Raw genomic sequence first — 18,397 nt, 5'->3', positions numbered from 1 at the left:
GGCTCTGCAGTCAGGTCGTCAGGGTAGGTGAGACAACTAACAAAAGTTCGTTAAGGTACCATTAGATACACTGCAGCCACTGCAGTACGTTTTCGTCGCGTGAGTTGCCCGCCGGCGAACCAACCGTGCCGGAGCGGCACGGGCCATTAGGACCTCCGATTGTTAAATGGTCACACTTTGACAACTTCGAGTGCCTTGTGAGAGCCAAAACTGCGGCCACATCAATTCATCCTCCTGTCAATCGGTATCGAACGATAGGCCCCGCCCCCACGCACCCTCACAAATCGCCGACAAAATGGACGCGCTTCGGTCGGCTTTGCAGCCTGTCACCCACAACCTTCCGGGTCCGATCCGGGATATCGGCCTCTCCCTCATCGGAGACTCGTGTTACAAGAAGCTGATCCTCGATATCGACCTCGAGAACAACCCCGAATGCGTTAAGCTCGGCATCAGCAAGGCCCTCGGCATTGGCATCGTCGCTGCCTCCTCCATAGTCAAGGTGCCCCAGATCCTCAAGCTCGTCAACTCCAAGTCGGCCAGCGGCGTCTCTTTCCTGTCGTACCTCCTCGAGACTAGCAGCTTGCTTACGTCGCTCGCCTACAATGTCCGCAACGGATTCCCCTTCAGCACCTTTGGCGAGACGGCCTTGATCCTCGGTCAGAACGTCATCATCACGGTGCTCGTGCTCAAGTACAGCGGCAGGGCTGGCATCGCGGCCTTGTTCGTCGCGGCGCTGGCTGTCAGCGTTGCTACTCTCTTCAGCGAGCAGCTTCTCAACATGCAGCAGTTGAGCTACCTCCAGGCCGGCGCTGGCGTTCTGGGTGTCGCCAGCAAGGTTCCCCAGATCGTGGCTATTCTGCAGGAGGGTGGAACTGGACAGCTGAGTGCATTTGCTGTAAGGACATTCCTTGCCCCCAAGTCCGAATACATCCTCTTCTTGTGCTTATCATGATACTGACGCTGTGTTTCTTCTACCTTTCAGGTCTTCAACTACCTCGCCGGATCCCTCTCGCGCATCTTTACCACTCTCCAGGAGGTCGACGACAAGCTCATTCTCTACGGATTCATTGCCGGTTTCGCGCTGAACCTGGTCCTCGCTCTGCAGATGGTATACTACTGGAACGCGCCCTCAGCCAAGGCACGGGGCAAGCAGAAGGTGCCTGCTGGCCCGATTCCTGCTGCGGCGTCGTCGGCTACCGCTACTGGCGCTTCCACCTCCTCCGAGCCGAGAGCAAAGAGCAAAGGTCCCACGACCCGTCGCCGCGGTTAGACAGACCAGCGTGTATTTCTCTTTCTGGCTGGGCTAGTTTGAGGATGATATTGTGCGGGGTATTTCTAGTTGCTTTTTCTGGTATATGAACATTTTGAAAGACATGAGCTTCCGATGAATCTTTGGTGTGAGCTGACTTTCCGTCCTGCGTACATATGCTCCAAAAGAGTTATCCAGGAGCCTTTTGAAGATATCTAATACTGCGTTCACGGAAACTGGAGGGCGTTTGAATGATTTGGCGTCTTCAGATCAAACCACTGTCCTGGTCCGATAACTTGCATTGGTTCACCAAGAGACCGATCGAGACTTGATCTTGGTCCTAGGTCTAGGCTTCAGAAGTGACACATGACCACGAATTTAGAAAATGTTGAGATGGCAATGGCGGTGACTGTTCAGACGTCAAAACAAACGAACCAACCAAGCTGCTCAGAGGCTCTCAACTACATATCCTGCTGTCCAGATTCGGCCTTCCGAGCTGTCATGTGTCAACAGAAAGACTATTCATCCCACCAGTAAAAAGGGCCAATCGCTCTAGCCCAACCAATCTTTGGACCCTGCAGAAACGCTGCTAAAAAAAAAAAAAAAAAAAAAAAAAAAAAAAAAAGTTCCTCGTTCACCACGAAATGAGAAGACAATGAAAAGACAATGATAAGTGGCTTGCGTTTTGAAATCCTTCTTCGGAAATAATAAGGTACGTAATGGCCTTCTTGGCCTTTACCATTGTTACACACATAACCCCAACCCTTATTAATGTCTTCAGCTGATATGGATGTTAATTCCGATGACGGACTCAAGTTGTCAAGTGAATTGTCTGCCGCTCTGACAGTATTTCGCAATCCTCATCTTTTATGGGCAAATCCTCACGGAGCTATCCCTCCCGGAATGTTCCCGGGATCTTCCCGTTGAGTTTATCTTCGAGCAAGTGTTCTGGAATCTGGACAGTCTCCATCACGCCTTTTATGCGCCACTAGTCGTGGACTCCTTTCACTTCCCTGATCGACGGCTCCTCGGATTCACACAGATCACTCCGGCAGTCCATCGGCATCGTCTTCACGCGACCAGGGAAGACGTTAGTTGCGCTTCATGCGCTCAGGTCTGCGGCGGTCTCGGTCGCGCTATCCTGCGCCCAAATTTTGCACACGCCCCGCTAGTGTCTGCAGCGTTGGCGCCTCTCTTTCCCTCCGTACCCGCCTCAAGCGCTTCCCGCTGGGTTGTCCTGTTTGTTCCGGGGTGTTGATGCCGATGTCCAAGTGGAACATGTCGATGCCCGTTCGCGCGATGGAAACCCCCGGTGAGGATCAGGGTCTAGTCCGTATCTGGTGCATCCCTACGCGGAGGGCCGGTTATCGGTTGATGGGATAAGAGAGGGGAAAAAGCTGCGATGATAAATGGTGTGCATTGCCCCTCGTGCAGTGCCAGAAGTGCCTTTCATCCCGTCTCTCGATTGCGCCATTGCTCGATAAAGGCTGTGTATGCGGTTGAGCGATTGCGTGCTCAGGTCTGCCCCGATTTTCTTAACGTTCTGACGTGGTCACCACCAAATCACATCGGCCATATCATCTGGTCTCAGACGTCGATATTATCCACCATCACCTCCTTCGTCGGACCCGTTGATCACACCTCCAACCGCTGCCCCGGATTCTGACCCCAGGTCGGCTTCCTCCAGCTTCCCTTATAAGTGGGGTGTTCGGCTTCTCTAAGTTTTGTTCAAGCCTCACTGACCGGCCTCAGTTGTCTTGCTCACCTTACTGAGGACTATATCCTACATCTCGTCTCATCACGTATAAGTCAAAACCCCCGTCCTTGACGACAGACGACCATGCCGGCAGCTCTCAACTCCCAACCGGCCTCTCCGGAGCGTGCGCCTGTGAACGGTGTCAGTAATGGCATTGGCTATACCAACGGCAATGGTCATACCAACGGCAATGGTCATACCAACGGCAATGGTCATACCAACGGCAACGGGATTGCTCCAGGGCAGGACAAGGAGAAGCAGCTGAACATCCTATACATCATGGCAGATCAGCTTGCCGCCCCTGTGATGAAGATTTACAATCCGGAATCCATAGTCCAGACGCCCAACATTGACGCCTTGGCCGCAAAATCTGTTCAGTTTGACTCGGCATACTGCCCGTCGCCACTCTGCGGTCCTTCACGGATGAGCATGATCACGGGTCAGCTCCCCATGAAGATCGGAGCGTATGACAACGCGGCCCAGATCTTGAGCGACACCCCTACTTACGCCCATTACCTCCGTCGTGATGGCTACCAGACAGTCTTGGCTGGAAAGATGCATTTCGTGATGGACCAGAAGCACGGGTACGAGAAGCGTCTCACCACTGATATCTACCCCGGCGACTTTGGCTGGGCAGCCAACTGGGACGCGGACATCGAGGAGCCCGACCAAAGGCTAGAGTGGTACCACAATGCGAGCTCGATCGAACAGGCTGGTGTCTGTGTTCGCAGCAACCAGCTTGATTACGACGAGGAGGTCATGTATAAGTCAACGCAGTTTCTCCATAACTACGCTCGCAAAGGAGACTCGAGGCGCCCGTTCTGTTTGACGGTACGTACTGGATCTTTCTTGTCATCTTCTCAGCCTCATGGGGCTGCAGATGTATCTTTTAGCATGGGGAAGACATCCATCCGGACCCGAAAAGGGTCATGGTGTGCCCATAATTGGCTAGCCGCCGGCTGGAAAGGAAGGTTGAATATGCTAACAGAATCATGCCATAGGTCTCCCTTACTCACCCCCACGATCCCTACACCATCGAAGAGGAGTATTGGGATAAATACGAGAAAGTGGGGATTGATCTCCCCAAGGTTCCCAGGATTCCGAACGAGGAGCAGGATCCCCACAGCAAGAGACTGCTCAAGGTCTGCGACTTGTGGGACAAGAACTTCACTGATGATCAGATCAAGCGTGCGCGCAGGGCCTACTATGGCGCTGTTAGCTATGTTGATGACTGTGTTGGGAAGCTACTCAAGGTCTTGGAGAAGTGCAGACTTGCCGAAGACACTATCATTGTCTTCAGTGGTGACCACGGAGATATGCTTGGTGAGCGTGGACTCTGGTAAGTTTTGCTACTCGATCTTTGAGTCTTTCCTTCCCCCAAATATGTCGCTAACCCACTCTTTCACCGATTCCAGGTACAAGATGAGCTACTTCGAGTCATCTGTTCGCGTCCCTCTTCTGATTTCTTATCCCAAGAAGTACACGCCTCATCGTGTGACTAACAACGTGTCCACCCTGGACATCCTGCCGACCATGGTCGACCTGATCGGCAAGAAGTTGGTTCCTGGTCTGCCGATGGACGGTCGCTCGCTTCTTCCATTCCTGGAGGGACGCGACTCGGAAGGCCACGATACCGCCATCGCCGAGTACACGGGCGAGGGCACCGTTAGCCCCATCATGATGATCAAGCGTGGCAACTGGAAGTTCACCATCTGCCCCGCGGATGGCGTTCAGTTGTTTGACCTAGAACGGGATCCGCTTGAACTCGAGGACCTCGCCAAGGTTCTTGCGGACCCAGAGTCAGAGATGCTCGATCCCGAGTACAGAGAGACAGCGGAAATCATTTTGAGAGGATTCGCGGCCGAGGCGAAGCAGCGATGGGACTTTGAAAGTATCACCGAGCAAGTCCTTCTCTCGCAAAGGAAACGGAAATTTGTGTGGAGCGCCTTTACGGCGAAGGACTCAGAGCGTGAGAAATGGGACTTCAATCCCATTGATGATGGTCGGGAGAAGTCAGTAAACCCCTTGTCACCCACCCCTCGTCTTGCAAGTGAAGATATGCTAACACATGTAGTTTTTAGATACATCCGCTCACACATGCCACTCGACGATCTTGAGCGTATGGCTCGCTTCCCGCCTGTTGACGCCAATGGCAATGAGCTACCCAAGGGGGCGCCCATCAAGGTTGATCAAGCAGGCTCCCACGGGGAGTAATAAGCTTGATGATCTCGGAGGATAAAACGGCGTTTAAGACAATGGAGAAGATGCAGTTTGTTTGTTTCTTCTTTTTCCCGCATTTGTCATCGCGGGAACTCGGACAAGGAAGATGAAGTGGTTGATGCGAATGCTACCTACCTACTTTCTGCCAGATGCCCTGCGCTCAAAGAGGGGTAGCGTTTGGCAAATGATTCGCGAGTATCTACGGTATGCGGACCTCCGAGGTTGGATGGGGGAGAGCGTTCTTTTGGGATGATAATTCACTGGTTGACAGTGACAAGATAGATACCCTGGTTTTTCAAAAAAAGTCATGGGTCAGGATGGGCATCAGCAACGGGCATCAGCGACGGGCATCAGCGACGGCGAGCAAGCATGGGCGCAAAGCGTCCTCGTTCTTTTCATTTTCGGTATCAATAAGCAGGGATAGCAACGCTAGCATTCAATGTGTATCAATTTCATGTACACATGACATGACCAGTGAATCGTGATGGTCTGTAGATTTCATTCTCGTGATGCATAAAGAGGAAGAGCGGGTTTAAGAGAGGAAGGAACGAGGTACGTCGTACCTCTGCTGGCTGCGGCTCTGCTCTGGGCTGGAGTGGAAGGCACGCAAGCTTGGGAGCTTCCTCGGTTTCTTCGTCTGGTCTTTTGCTCTTGCCGGTTCAGTCAGCTGAAGTCTTCCCTTCAGTTCCCTCAGCTGCTTTCACTTCATTGATCAGTTGCAAACCCAAACCACCAGTTCGAGTGAGGAGTTCAAACAGAATGGAAACGATATCAAGCATCTGCTATGGGATTCTAGACCCTGCCGCTCTGCCAAGGTCAGGGGTCGCTTCACTGAGTTCGTGCGGCCTTGTTAGCGATCGTGCAGTGGGGCTACAGTGGGGCTACACCAAAAGGTCCAACGTCACTGCATGTCCCCTCTTCGCGGTTGTTGATGGAACTTTTTGACCTTTCACGCGTCGATCTGTTTACTTTGAATCCCCTTACCTCTACAGCCCGACCTCCCAACACCAAGCACGATTATAAGTACGAGATAAGAGTCACCAAGATATTCAATCGCCTTGAGAATCGAAGCGCGACACAATCTCCTCGCAGTATCCCACAAACAATTCGTCAACATGGCCGACGGCAAAGATTCCCTCCGCCTAGCTCCCGATGAGTTCAAGCAGCTCGAGGTTCTCCGAAACCGATTCCATCAGCTCACTCACAGTTTGAACAGCCTTTTTAATGATATCCAGAGAAGCCAGCCTCTCCCCAGCCAGTAAGTCATCGCTCGGTTCCGCCCATCTTCCTTCCTCGAAGCCGAACGCGTGCTCATGCGCATTTGTTCTCCCACAGAGAGTCCCTCACAGCCTCAGCAGCCATCCTCCAAAAGAGTCTCGAAACCATCCAAAAGCTCGCCGACGAGAATTCCGAGTTATTTCAACGCATCGTCGTCCACCCATCGACAAACTTCCCTGGCCGCACCCAGGAACACATCCTTCTGCAACTACTGAGAAAGAAACTCGAGCCGGAAGTCGAGAGCTGGGTCGAAGATGCGCGTAGCGTAGCAAGGGCCTCCGGCTTGGACCCGAGCAAACTGGCCAGCTCCCAACAGAGGACCAACGGCTACGACGATGACGACGACGACTACCGAGACGAAGAGGAGGACGCGCCCTCGGATCCGTTCAACGAACAGTGGGCCGACATGTTCCAGGTCAGCATGGACAGTATCAGAGACTACCTCATGAACCAAGCGAACGAGCCCTACACGGTCGCCGAGCGCGAAATGGGCATTGAGAATGTACGCACCGGTCTGAAGCGATCACTGGAGGAGGAGGAGAGCGAAGAAGAAGACGAAGACGAAGATGAGGATGAAGACAGACCGCTTGCTGCCGCTGGGCTCGGCAACGTCAATGCGGCGAATCTGTTCCATCCAGAGCATGTCCTCTGGCTTGCTTCGAGGGGCAATATGAAGTTGCCGAAGAATGTTGACCTGGAGGCTATACGCAAGAGAGAGAAGCCTAGGGGACGCCCGGCCCCCGCACAATGAGCGAAAAGAACAATATCGTGCCAGTTCCTTGTAGGATCCAGGACACACCAACGGCAATTTGTGCGATCCGCTGCCTTCCATGGGCTGGGAGCAACAAAGTCATTGCGTAGATCACGTTCAAGTGACATTTCTTTGGCAGGAGACTCAGGTGCTGGGAAAAGCGGTTTACGGGGTCTTCGGGCCTGGCCGATGAGCTGGTTTTGAGACTGGTTTTGCTTCTGTCGTGGTTATCATGCCACAGTCCAGAAGGCAATTGTTTCCCAATTGGTTGGTAGCATCCAAGCCCCGGAAGACACTTCCAGTATGGTGATGGCGGGGTCATGGTGTTGTTGGTTGGCAGCAACCGCTGACTCCCCCGCACCCACTGCAACAGCTCTCGGCCGCTCGTGCAGCCTGACTGTGTCCTCTGTGACCCGATCATCTCTTCAGCCGCTTGATGAAACCCGCCTATCACATGTCGGGTTACAGTCTCATTGACGTTTGTGTCTCTGGGGGACTGCATCAATACGCGGGAAGGTCCTAACTAAGCTTACGGGAACCATTTGACACACGTCGATCAATGACAGACGACACCTCGAGCAAGCTTTGAAAAGAGGGTTGAAAACTCAACCCAACCTACCGGCTCCAGTTTCCTGGCTGCTACGCTGGAGAAACATTCAGAAGAGCCAGCCTGGGAGGTTAGGTGTAACTATCGGCCTAGCTTACTTTAGGAAAAGCATTGCGATGTCTACGGAGCAAAGGATTCACATTGACTTGGCGTCCAATAGTGGTTGTGCTCGGCCTTTTGATCACACAATAGTGTATGCTTGCTAACTGGAACCCACCTCCACAAAGGCCAGTACCAACAGCATCCAAGATGGTGATGGCATCCGTCATTGCTCTTGGCTTGACAACATAGTGTACTGTGTTAGCCCAACATGCATGCCACCACGCCGATTTGGGATTTGAGTTCAGCTCTTGGTGTGTTTCGGGCAGGCTCGCATGCTGTTTGCGGGCTATCCCGAGCTACCAAAGCCAATGGAAAGCGTGATCAAAGCATGTAAGCCAGGTTAAAGGGGCAGTCATGATGACGATGTTTGCCAAACTTAACCTAACCGCCGGCCCGCCGCAGGTTTAGTTGAAGATTTCTTACGCTTTTCTTCAGACGATAGTGATGGTTGTTATAAGTGGTGGCTAACTGGACGTTTGAACTTTACCTTTCCTCGCTCGACCTCCGGATCACTTCCTACCTAGTCTTTGGAACAGAAACCTGTCTACAGTTGAGCTTTTTCCCCATAATCGAGACTGGACAATTTATTGCTTAGTTATTCATAACTACACCGCTGTCAAATACCACACCGCCGAGCTGTGAACTTGGTTATACTGGAATGGCACCATCGCCAACGCCGAGATTCTTTCAAAAGAGTGAATCAATGACATTTCCCAAACAGCTCGATTCTGTGGGGCACAAAGATAGCCAAGTCGTCGACCATGGGAAGGAGGAAGATAGGCGAAGGATCGGCTTCATGGACCTGGCCGTCGAAATCGGCTTACGAATTTACGACTACGTCTACGACTCACACAGCGTTCGGCACTCCAAGCCGCCACTATGGTATCTGACCCAAGGCAGCGGCCGTCATGTCCTTAAGCCCGTTACGTCGCAGGCTACCATCAAGCCCAGTCCACTGCCCTACGAGGAAACTCCAGACGGCAACGACACCATCAGCCATGCTCCCACCCGCGAACTCCTATCCGCCCACCGTCCGATGAACTACATCCCAACCGCCCTCCTCTTAGCCTGTCGCCAGATCTATTACGAAGCCCGCACCATCCCCTTCTACGAAAATGAATTCGTCTTCCCATCGTGGCACGACGTCGACAGCGTACAAGCGGCGCGGAACTTTCTTAACGATCGGCTCTGTGCAGACTGGCAGCGCCAGAGCATGCGATACGTGAGAATCGAGCTGGATCTCTCGGAAGACAAAAGCGACAAGAACAACAACGACAGTAGCAGCAAGAAGGCAGAAGCGTGGGAGGAGCTATGTTCCGCCGCCAACTGGGGAGCGGGGCTTCGCGGGATGAGGTTATGCATCGACTGCAAAGAGAAGGATCTGATAAAGGGTTCTTTCGCGGCGATGCTTGACAGGGCTGAAAGGCCCGGCCTAGGCGGAGATGGAGATCAATCTGGACCAGAAGAGGAGGAGCTATCATCCTTCGCTTGGATCTTCCGTGGTCTGGTTCAGTTGAGCAGCCTAAGGAAACTGGATGTGGAAATCAAAAGGGGACGGAGATATATGACAGATGACGAGAAGGTCGGGTGGTGTCGGTTGCTGGAGGAGCTACTCAACATGAACTGTGAGAGGGACGAAGAAGAAGAAGAGGAGGAACGGGAACGGGAACGGGATCAAAAGGTTTCGGTCATGTGCGCGCAGACGTCGTATGATCCGTACAATTTGGAGCAGGTGTTTGGTAAGATCTCTTATCCTATGATGATGTGGCCGTTATATGCTGGCTTTTGAGAGTTGAAGCTTCAGCCAGATGTTGGAGTTGTGTTGGTGGTGGCAGTGCGTTTTCGGTTAGATGAACCGTGATGGGTTGAAGTTGCGAGAAAGGAAGTGGAAGAACAGAGATCATGTGTAGGCGGGAGGTTACCAAGATTGTCCTGCTAACAGAAATTGGTTCTGTGTACGGCTAGTCCCTGTTAAGGACGCTAACATTAGGTAATATCTCATTTCCCTTGCTCAGGGAGATTAACACGAACATCGCTGACCGGTTACCCCTGGTGCCACTGATCAACAATTTGACAACTCGCAAGAGAGACTGATCAACGATTTGGCAACTCGAAAGAGAGACCGAACAACCACAACTGCTCGCGACATCTGTAACAGCGAGTTCGACGCCGGGAACACTCAACTTACCTGTTCTTATTCACAACGGAAGCTTCCGGTGGACGCTTGTGAGGCCTAGAACGAAGCAGATCTCGGCAGAGGTTTTAGTGCCCGAAGCCCTGCCTCGAACCGAGAGTTCCCAAAGCAGCTCAGGGACCGACCCGACATTTCGAACCATTGAGAAACCATACCTTCTCATTGCTCTGACCAAAGTTCTGGGGTAATAAGCTTTCGCCCACGGGAGCCAAGTGAACACCAAAAGCTTGTTCCTCTCCGGCCCTGACGGCCTGGACAACGCCCGATTACGAGGGGGCCTCTGGGGGCAAGACCTGGAGGTGGTGCTGCCCCGCACAGACCCACCATCAGCCTTGGCGCTTTACCGATCGGCAACCCCTGAAAGATAATTTGGGACCGACCTTTCCCCAGCCAGGCTTTGCAATTCCCGAGATCTTCTAGAGCTTCCTTTCCAGGTTCCTTTTACACTTTCTTTCCCTGTTCTCCTATCATTCTCGTGCTCGCGTTCAACTATTGCTTCGATAGTCCCGAATGGCTGATTGGTTCTCCTTTTTAAGGAAAGGCCCGGATGGGAAGTGGGACGTTATGACACCATTATTGAATCTTGGATATCGAACTCAAGTGTCCCTGGTGACAGCTTCCAGCAGCTAACAGGCACAGGCATAGTCTGGAGGTTACATACCTTACTCGCCTCATCAAGAAAAGGAGATTGCTAGGCGCGAGATGTTCAAATTGGACCGATGGCTCACATACGCCACGCTGGTGTAGAGGTATGATCAGTTTCTTTTCTCAGCTTAGAGCTGTCACGGAGGGAGGGTGCAGCCCCTGGCAGCCTATCAAAAGAGCAAATCGATAAATCGCCCGTTCAAGCTGAACCCGGTGAAGGATAGGGGACGCCTTGACGCCCTGGGGCTGACGGGATAGGAAACACTGTTCGCATGCAACCGTTTCATAAGGGGTCGAAGAGGAGAGAGGAGGATCATCCAGGAAAAGCAAGGCCTATTCCATTCAGGGGATATCCTGCCTCAGGTTGTTGAGGGGGACTGGGATGGTGGGCTTGAAATAGGGACGTTCTACTGTTCCTGGACGATCGGTGGGGCGTCTCATAGACTCCTTGACCTTGAGACCGTTTTCTCTGGCTCTTATTCCCTTTTTTTCGAAGTCTGTCTGGTCTTTCACTCACTCATCTTCCTTTTGACTCTCCTCTCAGTGCTTTTGCGGGTTGTGTATCGGCTTTGCATGTTGTTTTGTTGTTGCTTTTAAGTCTCTCTCTGTTGTCGTGGACGAGGCGGGATCACCGCTCAAGTATCAGACTGCCAGTATTCTTTGGCGGTGGATATAATAATTGGTAGGTGCCATGTTTCATATTTCGAGCATGAATATCCTAAACATCATGAAACCATATGGTTACGATCAAGTTGACTGGTGGCGGTTCCCTCGCTTTCTTGTGTTTGATATACAGCTCATCCAATCTAGCGTCATCACGCAGCTATGTCGATGCTTCTCCTGTCCGGTGGTCTATTCTCGACGTACCTCTACACTTTGTTGCCATCTTCAAACAAAAAGAAAACGAACCCACCGCTAACTCCGAATACTGCAGACACACTTGCCTCTGACTTTCGTTATCAGAAACTCACCAATGCCCCTTCCTGCTGTGTCGACAAGAGAGATCTGAGTTGACGTAAGGCGGTATAACGAACTTACCGTCACTACGAACATAAGACTATTGATAATACCACGATGCTCCGCCATCAAATAAACCCATTATCATGGGCCGACACTTTCCTCCGGGCTCTCATCCCGAGCTTCATAGCCGACGCCATCTTCTCCGATCATAGGAAACCGACCCGACTGCACCCAACCTCGTATCTCGACGGCCTGCGTGGCATAGCCTCCGTAATCGTCTTCTTCTGCCACTACACCGAGGACAACTACAACTCTCTAACACGCTCCTACAACATCGCCGACAATGACCACCCAGAAACGGCCACGACAGGATGGATCCAGCTCCCGTTTCTACGCATCATCTTCTCCGGGCGGCCCATGGTGCACATCTTCTTCGTCATCTCCGGCTTCGTGCTCTCGTACAAACCCATCAAGGCCATCCACGCCCGCGACCTCGACAAATGCTACACTGCTCTCAGCTCGTCCACCTTCCGCCGAGCCTTTCGGCTCTTCGGCCCCTGCGTGGCCTCGACCTTCATGATCATGTGTCTGCAGCAGATGGACCTCTACCCGTTCCGGAACCCGCGCGCCACGTGGACCGAGCAGTTGATGACCTGGAAGCGCGTCGTCTTCACGCAGATCACCTGGCCGTGGGCCTGGGACAAGGACATGATGCCCGGCTACGACATCCACCTGTGGACGATCCCCATTGAGTTTGCGCACTCAATGCTGCTGTTCATGGTGATCCTCATGCTGGCGCGCACCAAGCTGCGCATCAGGCAGATGGCGGTTTTGGGCTTGATGGGGTACTGCCTCAGCTGCGGCAAGTGGGCCGGGTTTGAGTTCCTGGCTGGCTTGTTCCTCGCGGAGGTGCATGTGCTCAAGAGCGCGAGGGAGCAGCAATCCAAGGAGTGGGAGTCGGTGGCGCAGGAGGAGGATGATGATGATTTGAACAAGTACGGCCATCGGGAGGTCAGGCAGGGCGGCGGGCTTGTTAGTCTGTCGACGCTGAAGACCGTGTTTTGCATCTCGCTTGTCATTCTGGGACTGTTTGTCGGCGGCTGGCCAAACCACTATGCGGACAAGACGCCAGGGATCCGGTGGTTCTTTGCAAAGACGCCTATGCCGTTTGCAAAGATGGACCATCTCGCCCCGCAAAAGTTCTGGTTCGGTCTTTGCGCGGTAGGAACTGTCTGGGCTGTCGGAGAGCTTCCGCTCCTCAAACGGTTCTTCGAAGGTTCGCTTGCGCAGTACTGTGGACGCATCAGCTATGCGATCTACATCTGCCATGGACCGGTTCTAGGACTCTTCCAAACCTATGTCTTTGGCAGCCCGTTTGTGCCTGCTCAGGGCGAACCTGGCCAGGATGGTTACAAGGTGGCTGTTGAGGCGCACGGGATCAAGGGGATGATGGGCATGGAGAATACGACGCAGAAAACGATGGGCTGGTTTTTGGGATTGTGTGTGCTTGGGCCCGTTGTTGTGTGGGCGGCTGATGTCTTCATGAGAGCGATTGACGAGCCTATCGTTCGGATAGCAAGGAAGATGGAAAACGTTTGTTTGGACAGGGAAGCTCAGCCGGATCAGCGACCGGGCGGGAGACGACTGGAGCCGGGATATTCGCAGGCTGCATGAAGTGCTGGATGTTTTGTATAGCCATGTTTTGAGTGTGTTCTCTGTCGGTCAGGGCGGTCTTTTGGAAAGCGTCGTGATGATGTAGATGGCGTTCCGGTGACATTCGGAAATTAGGGGTTCAGACAGGATCTGATATCTACCCTTAGAGCATTGATATGGGAATATTTGTCACTAATACCAACATGATTACTTTCACCTATATATTGCTCTTTGGAAACGATCATCCCTTGCCCGTCTGTTGCGGTATGGTTCAACTCGACTGTCAAAAGTTCAACAGGGGCCGCAATGCATGTTGGATATGATGAGTCACTGACCATGAGTGGTCTACAAGTATGACTCTTTCAATGATTGGCGAACTGCGTAAGAAGTGGCTTCAGAGTACAAGGCAATGTGAACAATGATTCTCTGTCCAACGTCCAAATATTCACGGAAGAGTTGTAGAGGTGATTGGCTCCCCGTATTACCTATCTGACTATCTCAACCCCGCCAAGGCTTACGGGTACAACACCATTTCTATTTCCTTGTTCTTCTCGAAGGTTACTTCATTTTACGAACTTCATCTTGGACTCTACTATTAATGAGACATTGGTTACCAGTGAAGTCATCCTAACCTTACGCCAATCCTTGCGACAAATTCGAGACTGAGGTTAACCGAAAGCCATCGACCATGGATGCAAGCTGTCAGTGTGGTGCCGTGACTTTCAAGACACCTCTCCGGCACCCTCTCGCCCTTTATATCTGCCACTGCGCCGAATGTCGGCGGCAGACGAGCTCGGCCTTTGGGGCATCGGCCATCTTTCCTCGGTTTCCTTTGCCTAGTGAGGCGCTTCTGAGCTGCTACAAGTACGTGATAGCCACACCGTTGCCGGATTATAGGTCTTTCAACGCCAAGACCCAAGGGTATCGTTATACTAACTCTTTGTTTGTGTCTGAAGGAGACCAAACCCCAATGGTGAATTTCTAGAATGGTGTGTTTCCGTTCCTCTCTGGTTTCAGCGTGTAACGTCGAAGATGAGTAAAGCGACTGTTACTGACCATGATACAGTTATTTCTGCAAGCAATGCGGGACTCGACTCATTCATTCCACGGCTGTGAGTATCATCCCCGAAGACAAGCCGCTTGTTGGATCAGATGTTAACGCCATTTCCTTGGTGCAATAAGGGTAAGAACTTCGTCTCCGTCAAAGGCGGATGCATCGAGGGACTGGACTGGTCTAAGGCAATCCACATCTGGACCAAGAGTGCCATGGTGCCCATACCGGAAAACGCAACGAGTTCGGAAGAGGAATGTTCCGTGTTTGATGCGTTCAGTTCGTCGCAGGAAACGCTGGATCAGCCAGATATTGTATGTGGGACCACAGGAGAAAGGTTCTCAAGCAAATACAATGGGTAACAGGGCATCTTGGGACACTGTAATGGTAAAGTTAGAAGTAATTTGAATGAGCGGTTGAGACTCGAGAAAGCCTTTGGAGAAAACGAGGCATCGGGAAAGCAATGTCTTGCAGATGAAGAAACCCGAAAAGTCACGATGGCGTTTAGTGAGCACTTCGTTGGGTCAACAATGTGACCATCCAGGTCTCAGAAGGAAAGAAAAAAAAGAAAAAAAAAATTTCAAAAAAGGAAGATGAAAACGGGCGACATGCAATCATGATGCCACCAGCAAAAGAATAATAAAAAAGAAAAAAATGCAACTGGGAGGATGAGGACTGAACGCGATTTGAACGCGTGACCGTTCGGACTGCAGCCGAACGCTCTACCCCTGAGCTACCGGTCCAATTCCCAGTTATTATATGCTGTCAAGCTTTTGACCTATATTACCTAAACCCCGGCCTTGGCGGCCGACACTTGTTAGACTCGATTCTTTTCCATCCTCCCCGCATTCTTAACTTCTTTGCATCGACGATTCAAGACCTCAGGACACAATGCGACGAACGACGTATTGACAGCCCCCTTTGCTTGAATGAGCAATCACGGGCTAGAGGTACACTCAACTCCTTGCTCAATAGTCCTCACTCACAATGGCCAACCCGCGACGACAGAGTGGTGGCGGCTTCGAATCGGCTGGACAGTCCCGACCCCCCGTCCCGATACCATCGCGCCGGCTTTTCCAATCCCAACAACTGCGCACATTGGACGCCCGCTGATGTTTTTCGTCTCTTGGTAGTGTCGGGGTCCTTCTTCTCTTCTGTCCCCCTTCCATCGCTTCCCTCGCTCGATGATCCTTCATCCGGGTTCCTCTCCCCGGCCATGCACATATCCAACATCATCCAGGGCATTAGTCACCACCAAGGGATAACTATCACAAAGTCTTTCCCTTCGACTACAAAGTACCTCACATGGCTGTTGCGTATCGTACTCCTCTATTACTTGGCACCATTACATTTCCACTTTTACTTTTTCGCCTCCTTCAGCTCCGGTCTGCGGAATCAACTTTGACAACTTCTGGCTCATAAGACGGACAGAGTGTAGGATATAATGAGGGGGAGTCGTGGGAGGGGGAAAAAGCGAGAGAAATAAAAAGAAGGTTTCATATTGAAAAATGGAAGCTTCCATACACAACAGGAGGCCTTCAGCAGCAGCAAGAGAACGAAACGCCGAATCCGGGGACACGGGAATATACACTTGTGGCAGGGTCGGTCTAGCACTTCAACACTCTTTGGAATGCCCTCGTTCAAAGTTTCCATTTATTCAAGTCAGTAATTTTATGGCAAAATCCTTCGCTAGGAATGCGAGATGGAGGCTGAGTTGAGGCGACACTTGGGAGTTCGAGTCTCGCCAATCAAGCAAAAAGCCCGAAGCGGTGTGAGGAGGTGAACTTGATCGACATGAAAGGGAACGTTGCGTTGTTGTAACATCATGTCCTTTTCTGAATGAAAAGGGATGCGTCGTTAGGTAGTAAGGACCGTCTTCGATACGAATTGATATGAGCTAGGAAGGGTCAGTTATTATTGGAAACGACAGTTCCAGGCTGGCTTGGTTTTGGTGCCGGCCAAAGATGAGGGTGATAAAGGAGGGTCGACCGTCTACCGGCGTGTCGGTGCCTTTAGGACGGGCGAGTTGTTAGATTGTCTTGTTAATGCATTCGACGGGAGTGAAGTAGAGGAGGTATTGCGTATTTGCTAAGGTCGACTTCAATTCAACGAAAAGGAGATTTCGGTCTTGCCGGTCTTCCAGCTATTGCTCCTATTCACACCGTCATCTTTTCCACGCCCAAGTCTTGGCTTACCCACCCAAAGCGGAACGGAGGCCGCCATCGTATCCTCAGATCTCGTGTAGACCCTAGCACAAGCAAAACCTCCACAGCGCGATGTAGATCATCGTCAGTTTCCATTCGTGACAGTTTCCAGACATTTTCCATATGATGCCTTTATGCAGCCCAGAAAGATGATCAGCTCTTTCCCTGGTCATCACGGCCAATGAACGCAACCCTTGGGCGTTTACAAGAGAGCTGGAGACGTACTTAGCAAAGCCGGGTTCCGAAGCCCAGAACGCCGGTACGGCTTGGCCCGCTTGGCCTGCCACCCAACTTCAAAGCCGAGCCCTGGACATCGGTCAGGAGGACCTGAAATCGTATCGCGCTTCGCTTGGAGTATACGGAGTTGATTGAAGGCTGCAGAAGCTAGCTACGAGCTACTCGAAGACGTCGAGGCTGGAGACGACGGGTGTCGGCCGTCGGCGGGCGGCTGCATGTATATATTAACAGCATGTCCAAGCTACAACGGCTTCCTTTTGCTCCTCACTCCTCGCAATATCATCACAATCGCTACTCGCCTCTTAATACATCCATCTTAATCATCCCAACTACCCACATTCGCTATCAACGCACCCTCACAACCACCACCCACCCAACCATCACCATGCAGTTCACCACCCTTGCCCTCAGCGCCCTCTCGGCCGCCACCGGCGTCTTCGGCGCCCCCACCCCCCAGGAGGCCGGCACCCCCAACCCGGACATTGTCATCTTCGGCGTCATGTCGATCCGGTCCGCCAGCCCCGTGCACCTGACGCCCTGGGGCGCCATGAACAAGGGCATCTTCACCAACCTGTCCACGCAGGACGCCCAGTGCTACAACGGCCCGGCCCAGGACAGCGCCACCTTTGTGCTCAACAAGGCCGACGGCACGCTGTCGCTCTACACGGACGGCAAGCCGTGGCAGCAGCTCTTCGTCGACCGCTCCGGCATGGGCCAGGGCATCATGCAGTACACGACGGGCGCCGAGCCGGCCCCGCGCAACGCCGAGCGCGACGGCTGGGCCATCGACGAGGCCTCGCAGCACCTCACCTTCGCCGGCAGCGACGCCTTCCTCGCCTGCCCCAGCCACGCCGACTCGTACCGCATCCTGCCCTACGTCGGCATCGAGAACCCCGCCGGCTACACCGACTGCCTCAGCATCGCCGCCCGCGTCGTCGTTGCCGAGCACCCCGTCAAGTGCCTGTACTCGCAGAACTAGACGCGGACGCCTCCAGACGACAGACCACCTACGACTACGACATGCTATAATGGGACATTGGCATCGGCGCAATCATGATTGTGACGGGGCGACTTCGCCTTGGATATATATAGACTAGTATTTTTACCCACAAATAAAAGTACAATGGCAATCCAAACAAATCTCTAGACTTGTGACTCTCCTTGTGTCTGTCGTCCATCTTCATCCCGTCTCGCGTGTCGCTGTTACCCCGAGGCGTCACCCCCTTTCTCACTTCAAGGCCGTAACGTCAGCGACCAACTAAGAATGGGGAGACATACAAACCTAATAAGGTTGAAGACCAATCTTCGATATCGATATAAAGGTAGTACTTTGACCTACATAGATGAAGCAAAAACCTGGGACTTGTTGAGCATATCCGACCTCCCGAGCACTTACACCCAAAAGGGTAATTACCCGTTGGTGAGGTGGTCAGTGCCCTGTCTGTTTCCCCAACTGTGACAGGCGCAACCGACACCATTTTTCCTGTATT

General features: G+C 52.4%; 7 protein-coding genes and 1 non-coding gene across 8 annotated transcripts; 7 read left to right on the top strand and 1 right to left on the bottom strand.

Moving 5' to 3' along the window:
- The first annotated feature begins 139 nt into the window (after positions 1-139).
- Positions 140-1,745, top strand: B0H65DRAFT_484678 (mannose-P-dolichol utilization defect 1 protein). The gene is made up of 2 exons (XM_062827674.1): positions 140-895; positions 983-1,745. Exons 1-2 carry the CDS (start codon positions 296-298, stop codon positions 1,268-1,270), a joined length of 888 nt encoding a protein of 295 aa, XP_062686512.1. The 5' UTR covers positions 140-295; the 3' UTR covers positions 1,271-1,745.
- Positions 1,746-3,002: 1,257 nt separating this feature from the next.
- On the top strand, positions 3,003-5,325 carry B0H65DRAFT_37458 (alkaline-phosphatase-like protein). Its single transcript, XM_062823693.1, has 4 exons — positions 3,003-3,836; positions 4,007-4,344; positions 4,421-5,017; positions 5,087-5,325. The coding sequence occupies exons 1-4, from the start codon at positions 3,090-3,092 to the stop codon at positions 5,217-5,219; spliced, it is 1,815 nt and encodes a 604-aa protein (XP_062686511.1). The 5' UTR covers positions 3,003-3,089; the 3' UTR covers positions 5,220-5,325.
- Positions 5,326-6,119: 794 nt separating this feature from the next.
- Positions 6,120-7,337, top strand: B0H65DRAFT_37078 (mediator of RNA polymerase II transcription complex subunit 8-domain-containing protein). Its single transcript, XM_062823690.1, has 2 exons — positions 6,120-6,483; positions 6,561-7,337. The coding sequence occupies exons 1-2, from the start codon at positions 6,341-6,343 to the stop codon at positions 7,252-7,254; spliced, it is 837 nt and encodes a 278-aa protein (XP_062686510.1). The 5' UTR covers positions 6,120-6,340; the 3' UTR covers positions 7,255-7,337.
- Positions 7,338-8,666: 1,329 nt separating this feature from the next.
- B0H65DRAFT_416768 (uncharacterized protein) lies at positions 8,667-9,752 on the top strand (the record flags this gene model as incomplete). The annotated part of the gene is made up of 1 exon (XM_062824054.1): positions 8,667-9,752. The coding sequence occupies one exon, from the start codon at positions 8,667-8,669 to the stop codon at positions 9,750-9,752; it is 1,086 nt and encodes a 361-aa protein (XP_062686509.1).
- A 2,001-nt stretch (positions 9,753-11,753) lies between these two features.
- Positions 11,754-13,814, top strand: B0H65DRAFT_37423 (acyltransferase 3). The gene has a single exon (XM_062823692.1). It carries the CDS (start codon positions 11,877-11,879, stop codon positions 13,434-13,436), a length of 1,560 nt encoding a protein of 519 aa, XP_062686508.1. The 5' UTR covers positions 11,754-11,876; the 3' UTR covers positions 13,437-13,814.
- A 1-nt stretch (position 13,815) lies between these two features.
- B0H65DRAFT_37095 (Mss4-like protein) lies at positions 13,816-14,931 on the top strand. The gene is made up of 4 exons (XM_062823691.1): positions 13,816-14,279; positions 14,372-14,404; positions 14,482-14,527; positions 14,598-14,931. The coding sequence occupies exons 1-4, from the start codon at positions 14,104-14,106 to the stop codon at positions 14,826-14,828; spliced, it is 486 nt and encodes a 161-aa protein (XP_062686507.1). The 5' UTR covers positions 13,816-14,103; the 3' UTR covers positions 14,829-14,931.
- A 206-nt stretch (positions 14,932-15,137) lies between these two features.
- Positions 15,138-15,209, bottom strand: B0H65DRAFT_t14. Its single transcript has one exon. It is a non-coding gene; the product is annotated as a tRNA-Cys (tRNA).
- Positions 15,210-17,292: 2,083 nt separating this feature from the next.
- B0H65DRAFT_415186 (uncharacterized protein) lies at positions 17,293-17,886 on the top strand (the record flags this gene model as incomplete). Its single annotated transcript, XM_062823971.1, has 1 exon — positions 17,293-17,886. The coding sequence occupies one exon, from the start codon at positions 17,293-17,295 to the stop codon at positions 17,884-17,886; it is 594 nt and encodes a 197-aa protein (XP_062686506.1).
- Between the last annotated feature and the right edge of the window lie 511 nt (positions 17,887-18,397).

Source organism: Neurospora tetraspora, assembly GCF_033439725.1.
Source record: "Neurospora tetraspora strain CBS 560.94 chromosome Unknown B0H65scaffold_1, whole genome shotgun sequence".
Taxonomy (NCBI): Eukaryota; Fungi; Ascomycota; class Sordariomycetes; order Sordariales; family Sordariaceae; genus Neurospora; species Neurospora tetraspora.
This window is presented reverse-complemented; position numbering and strand designations above follow the sequence as displayed.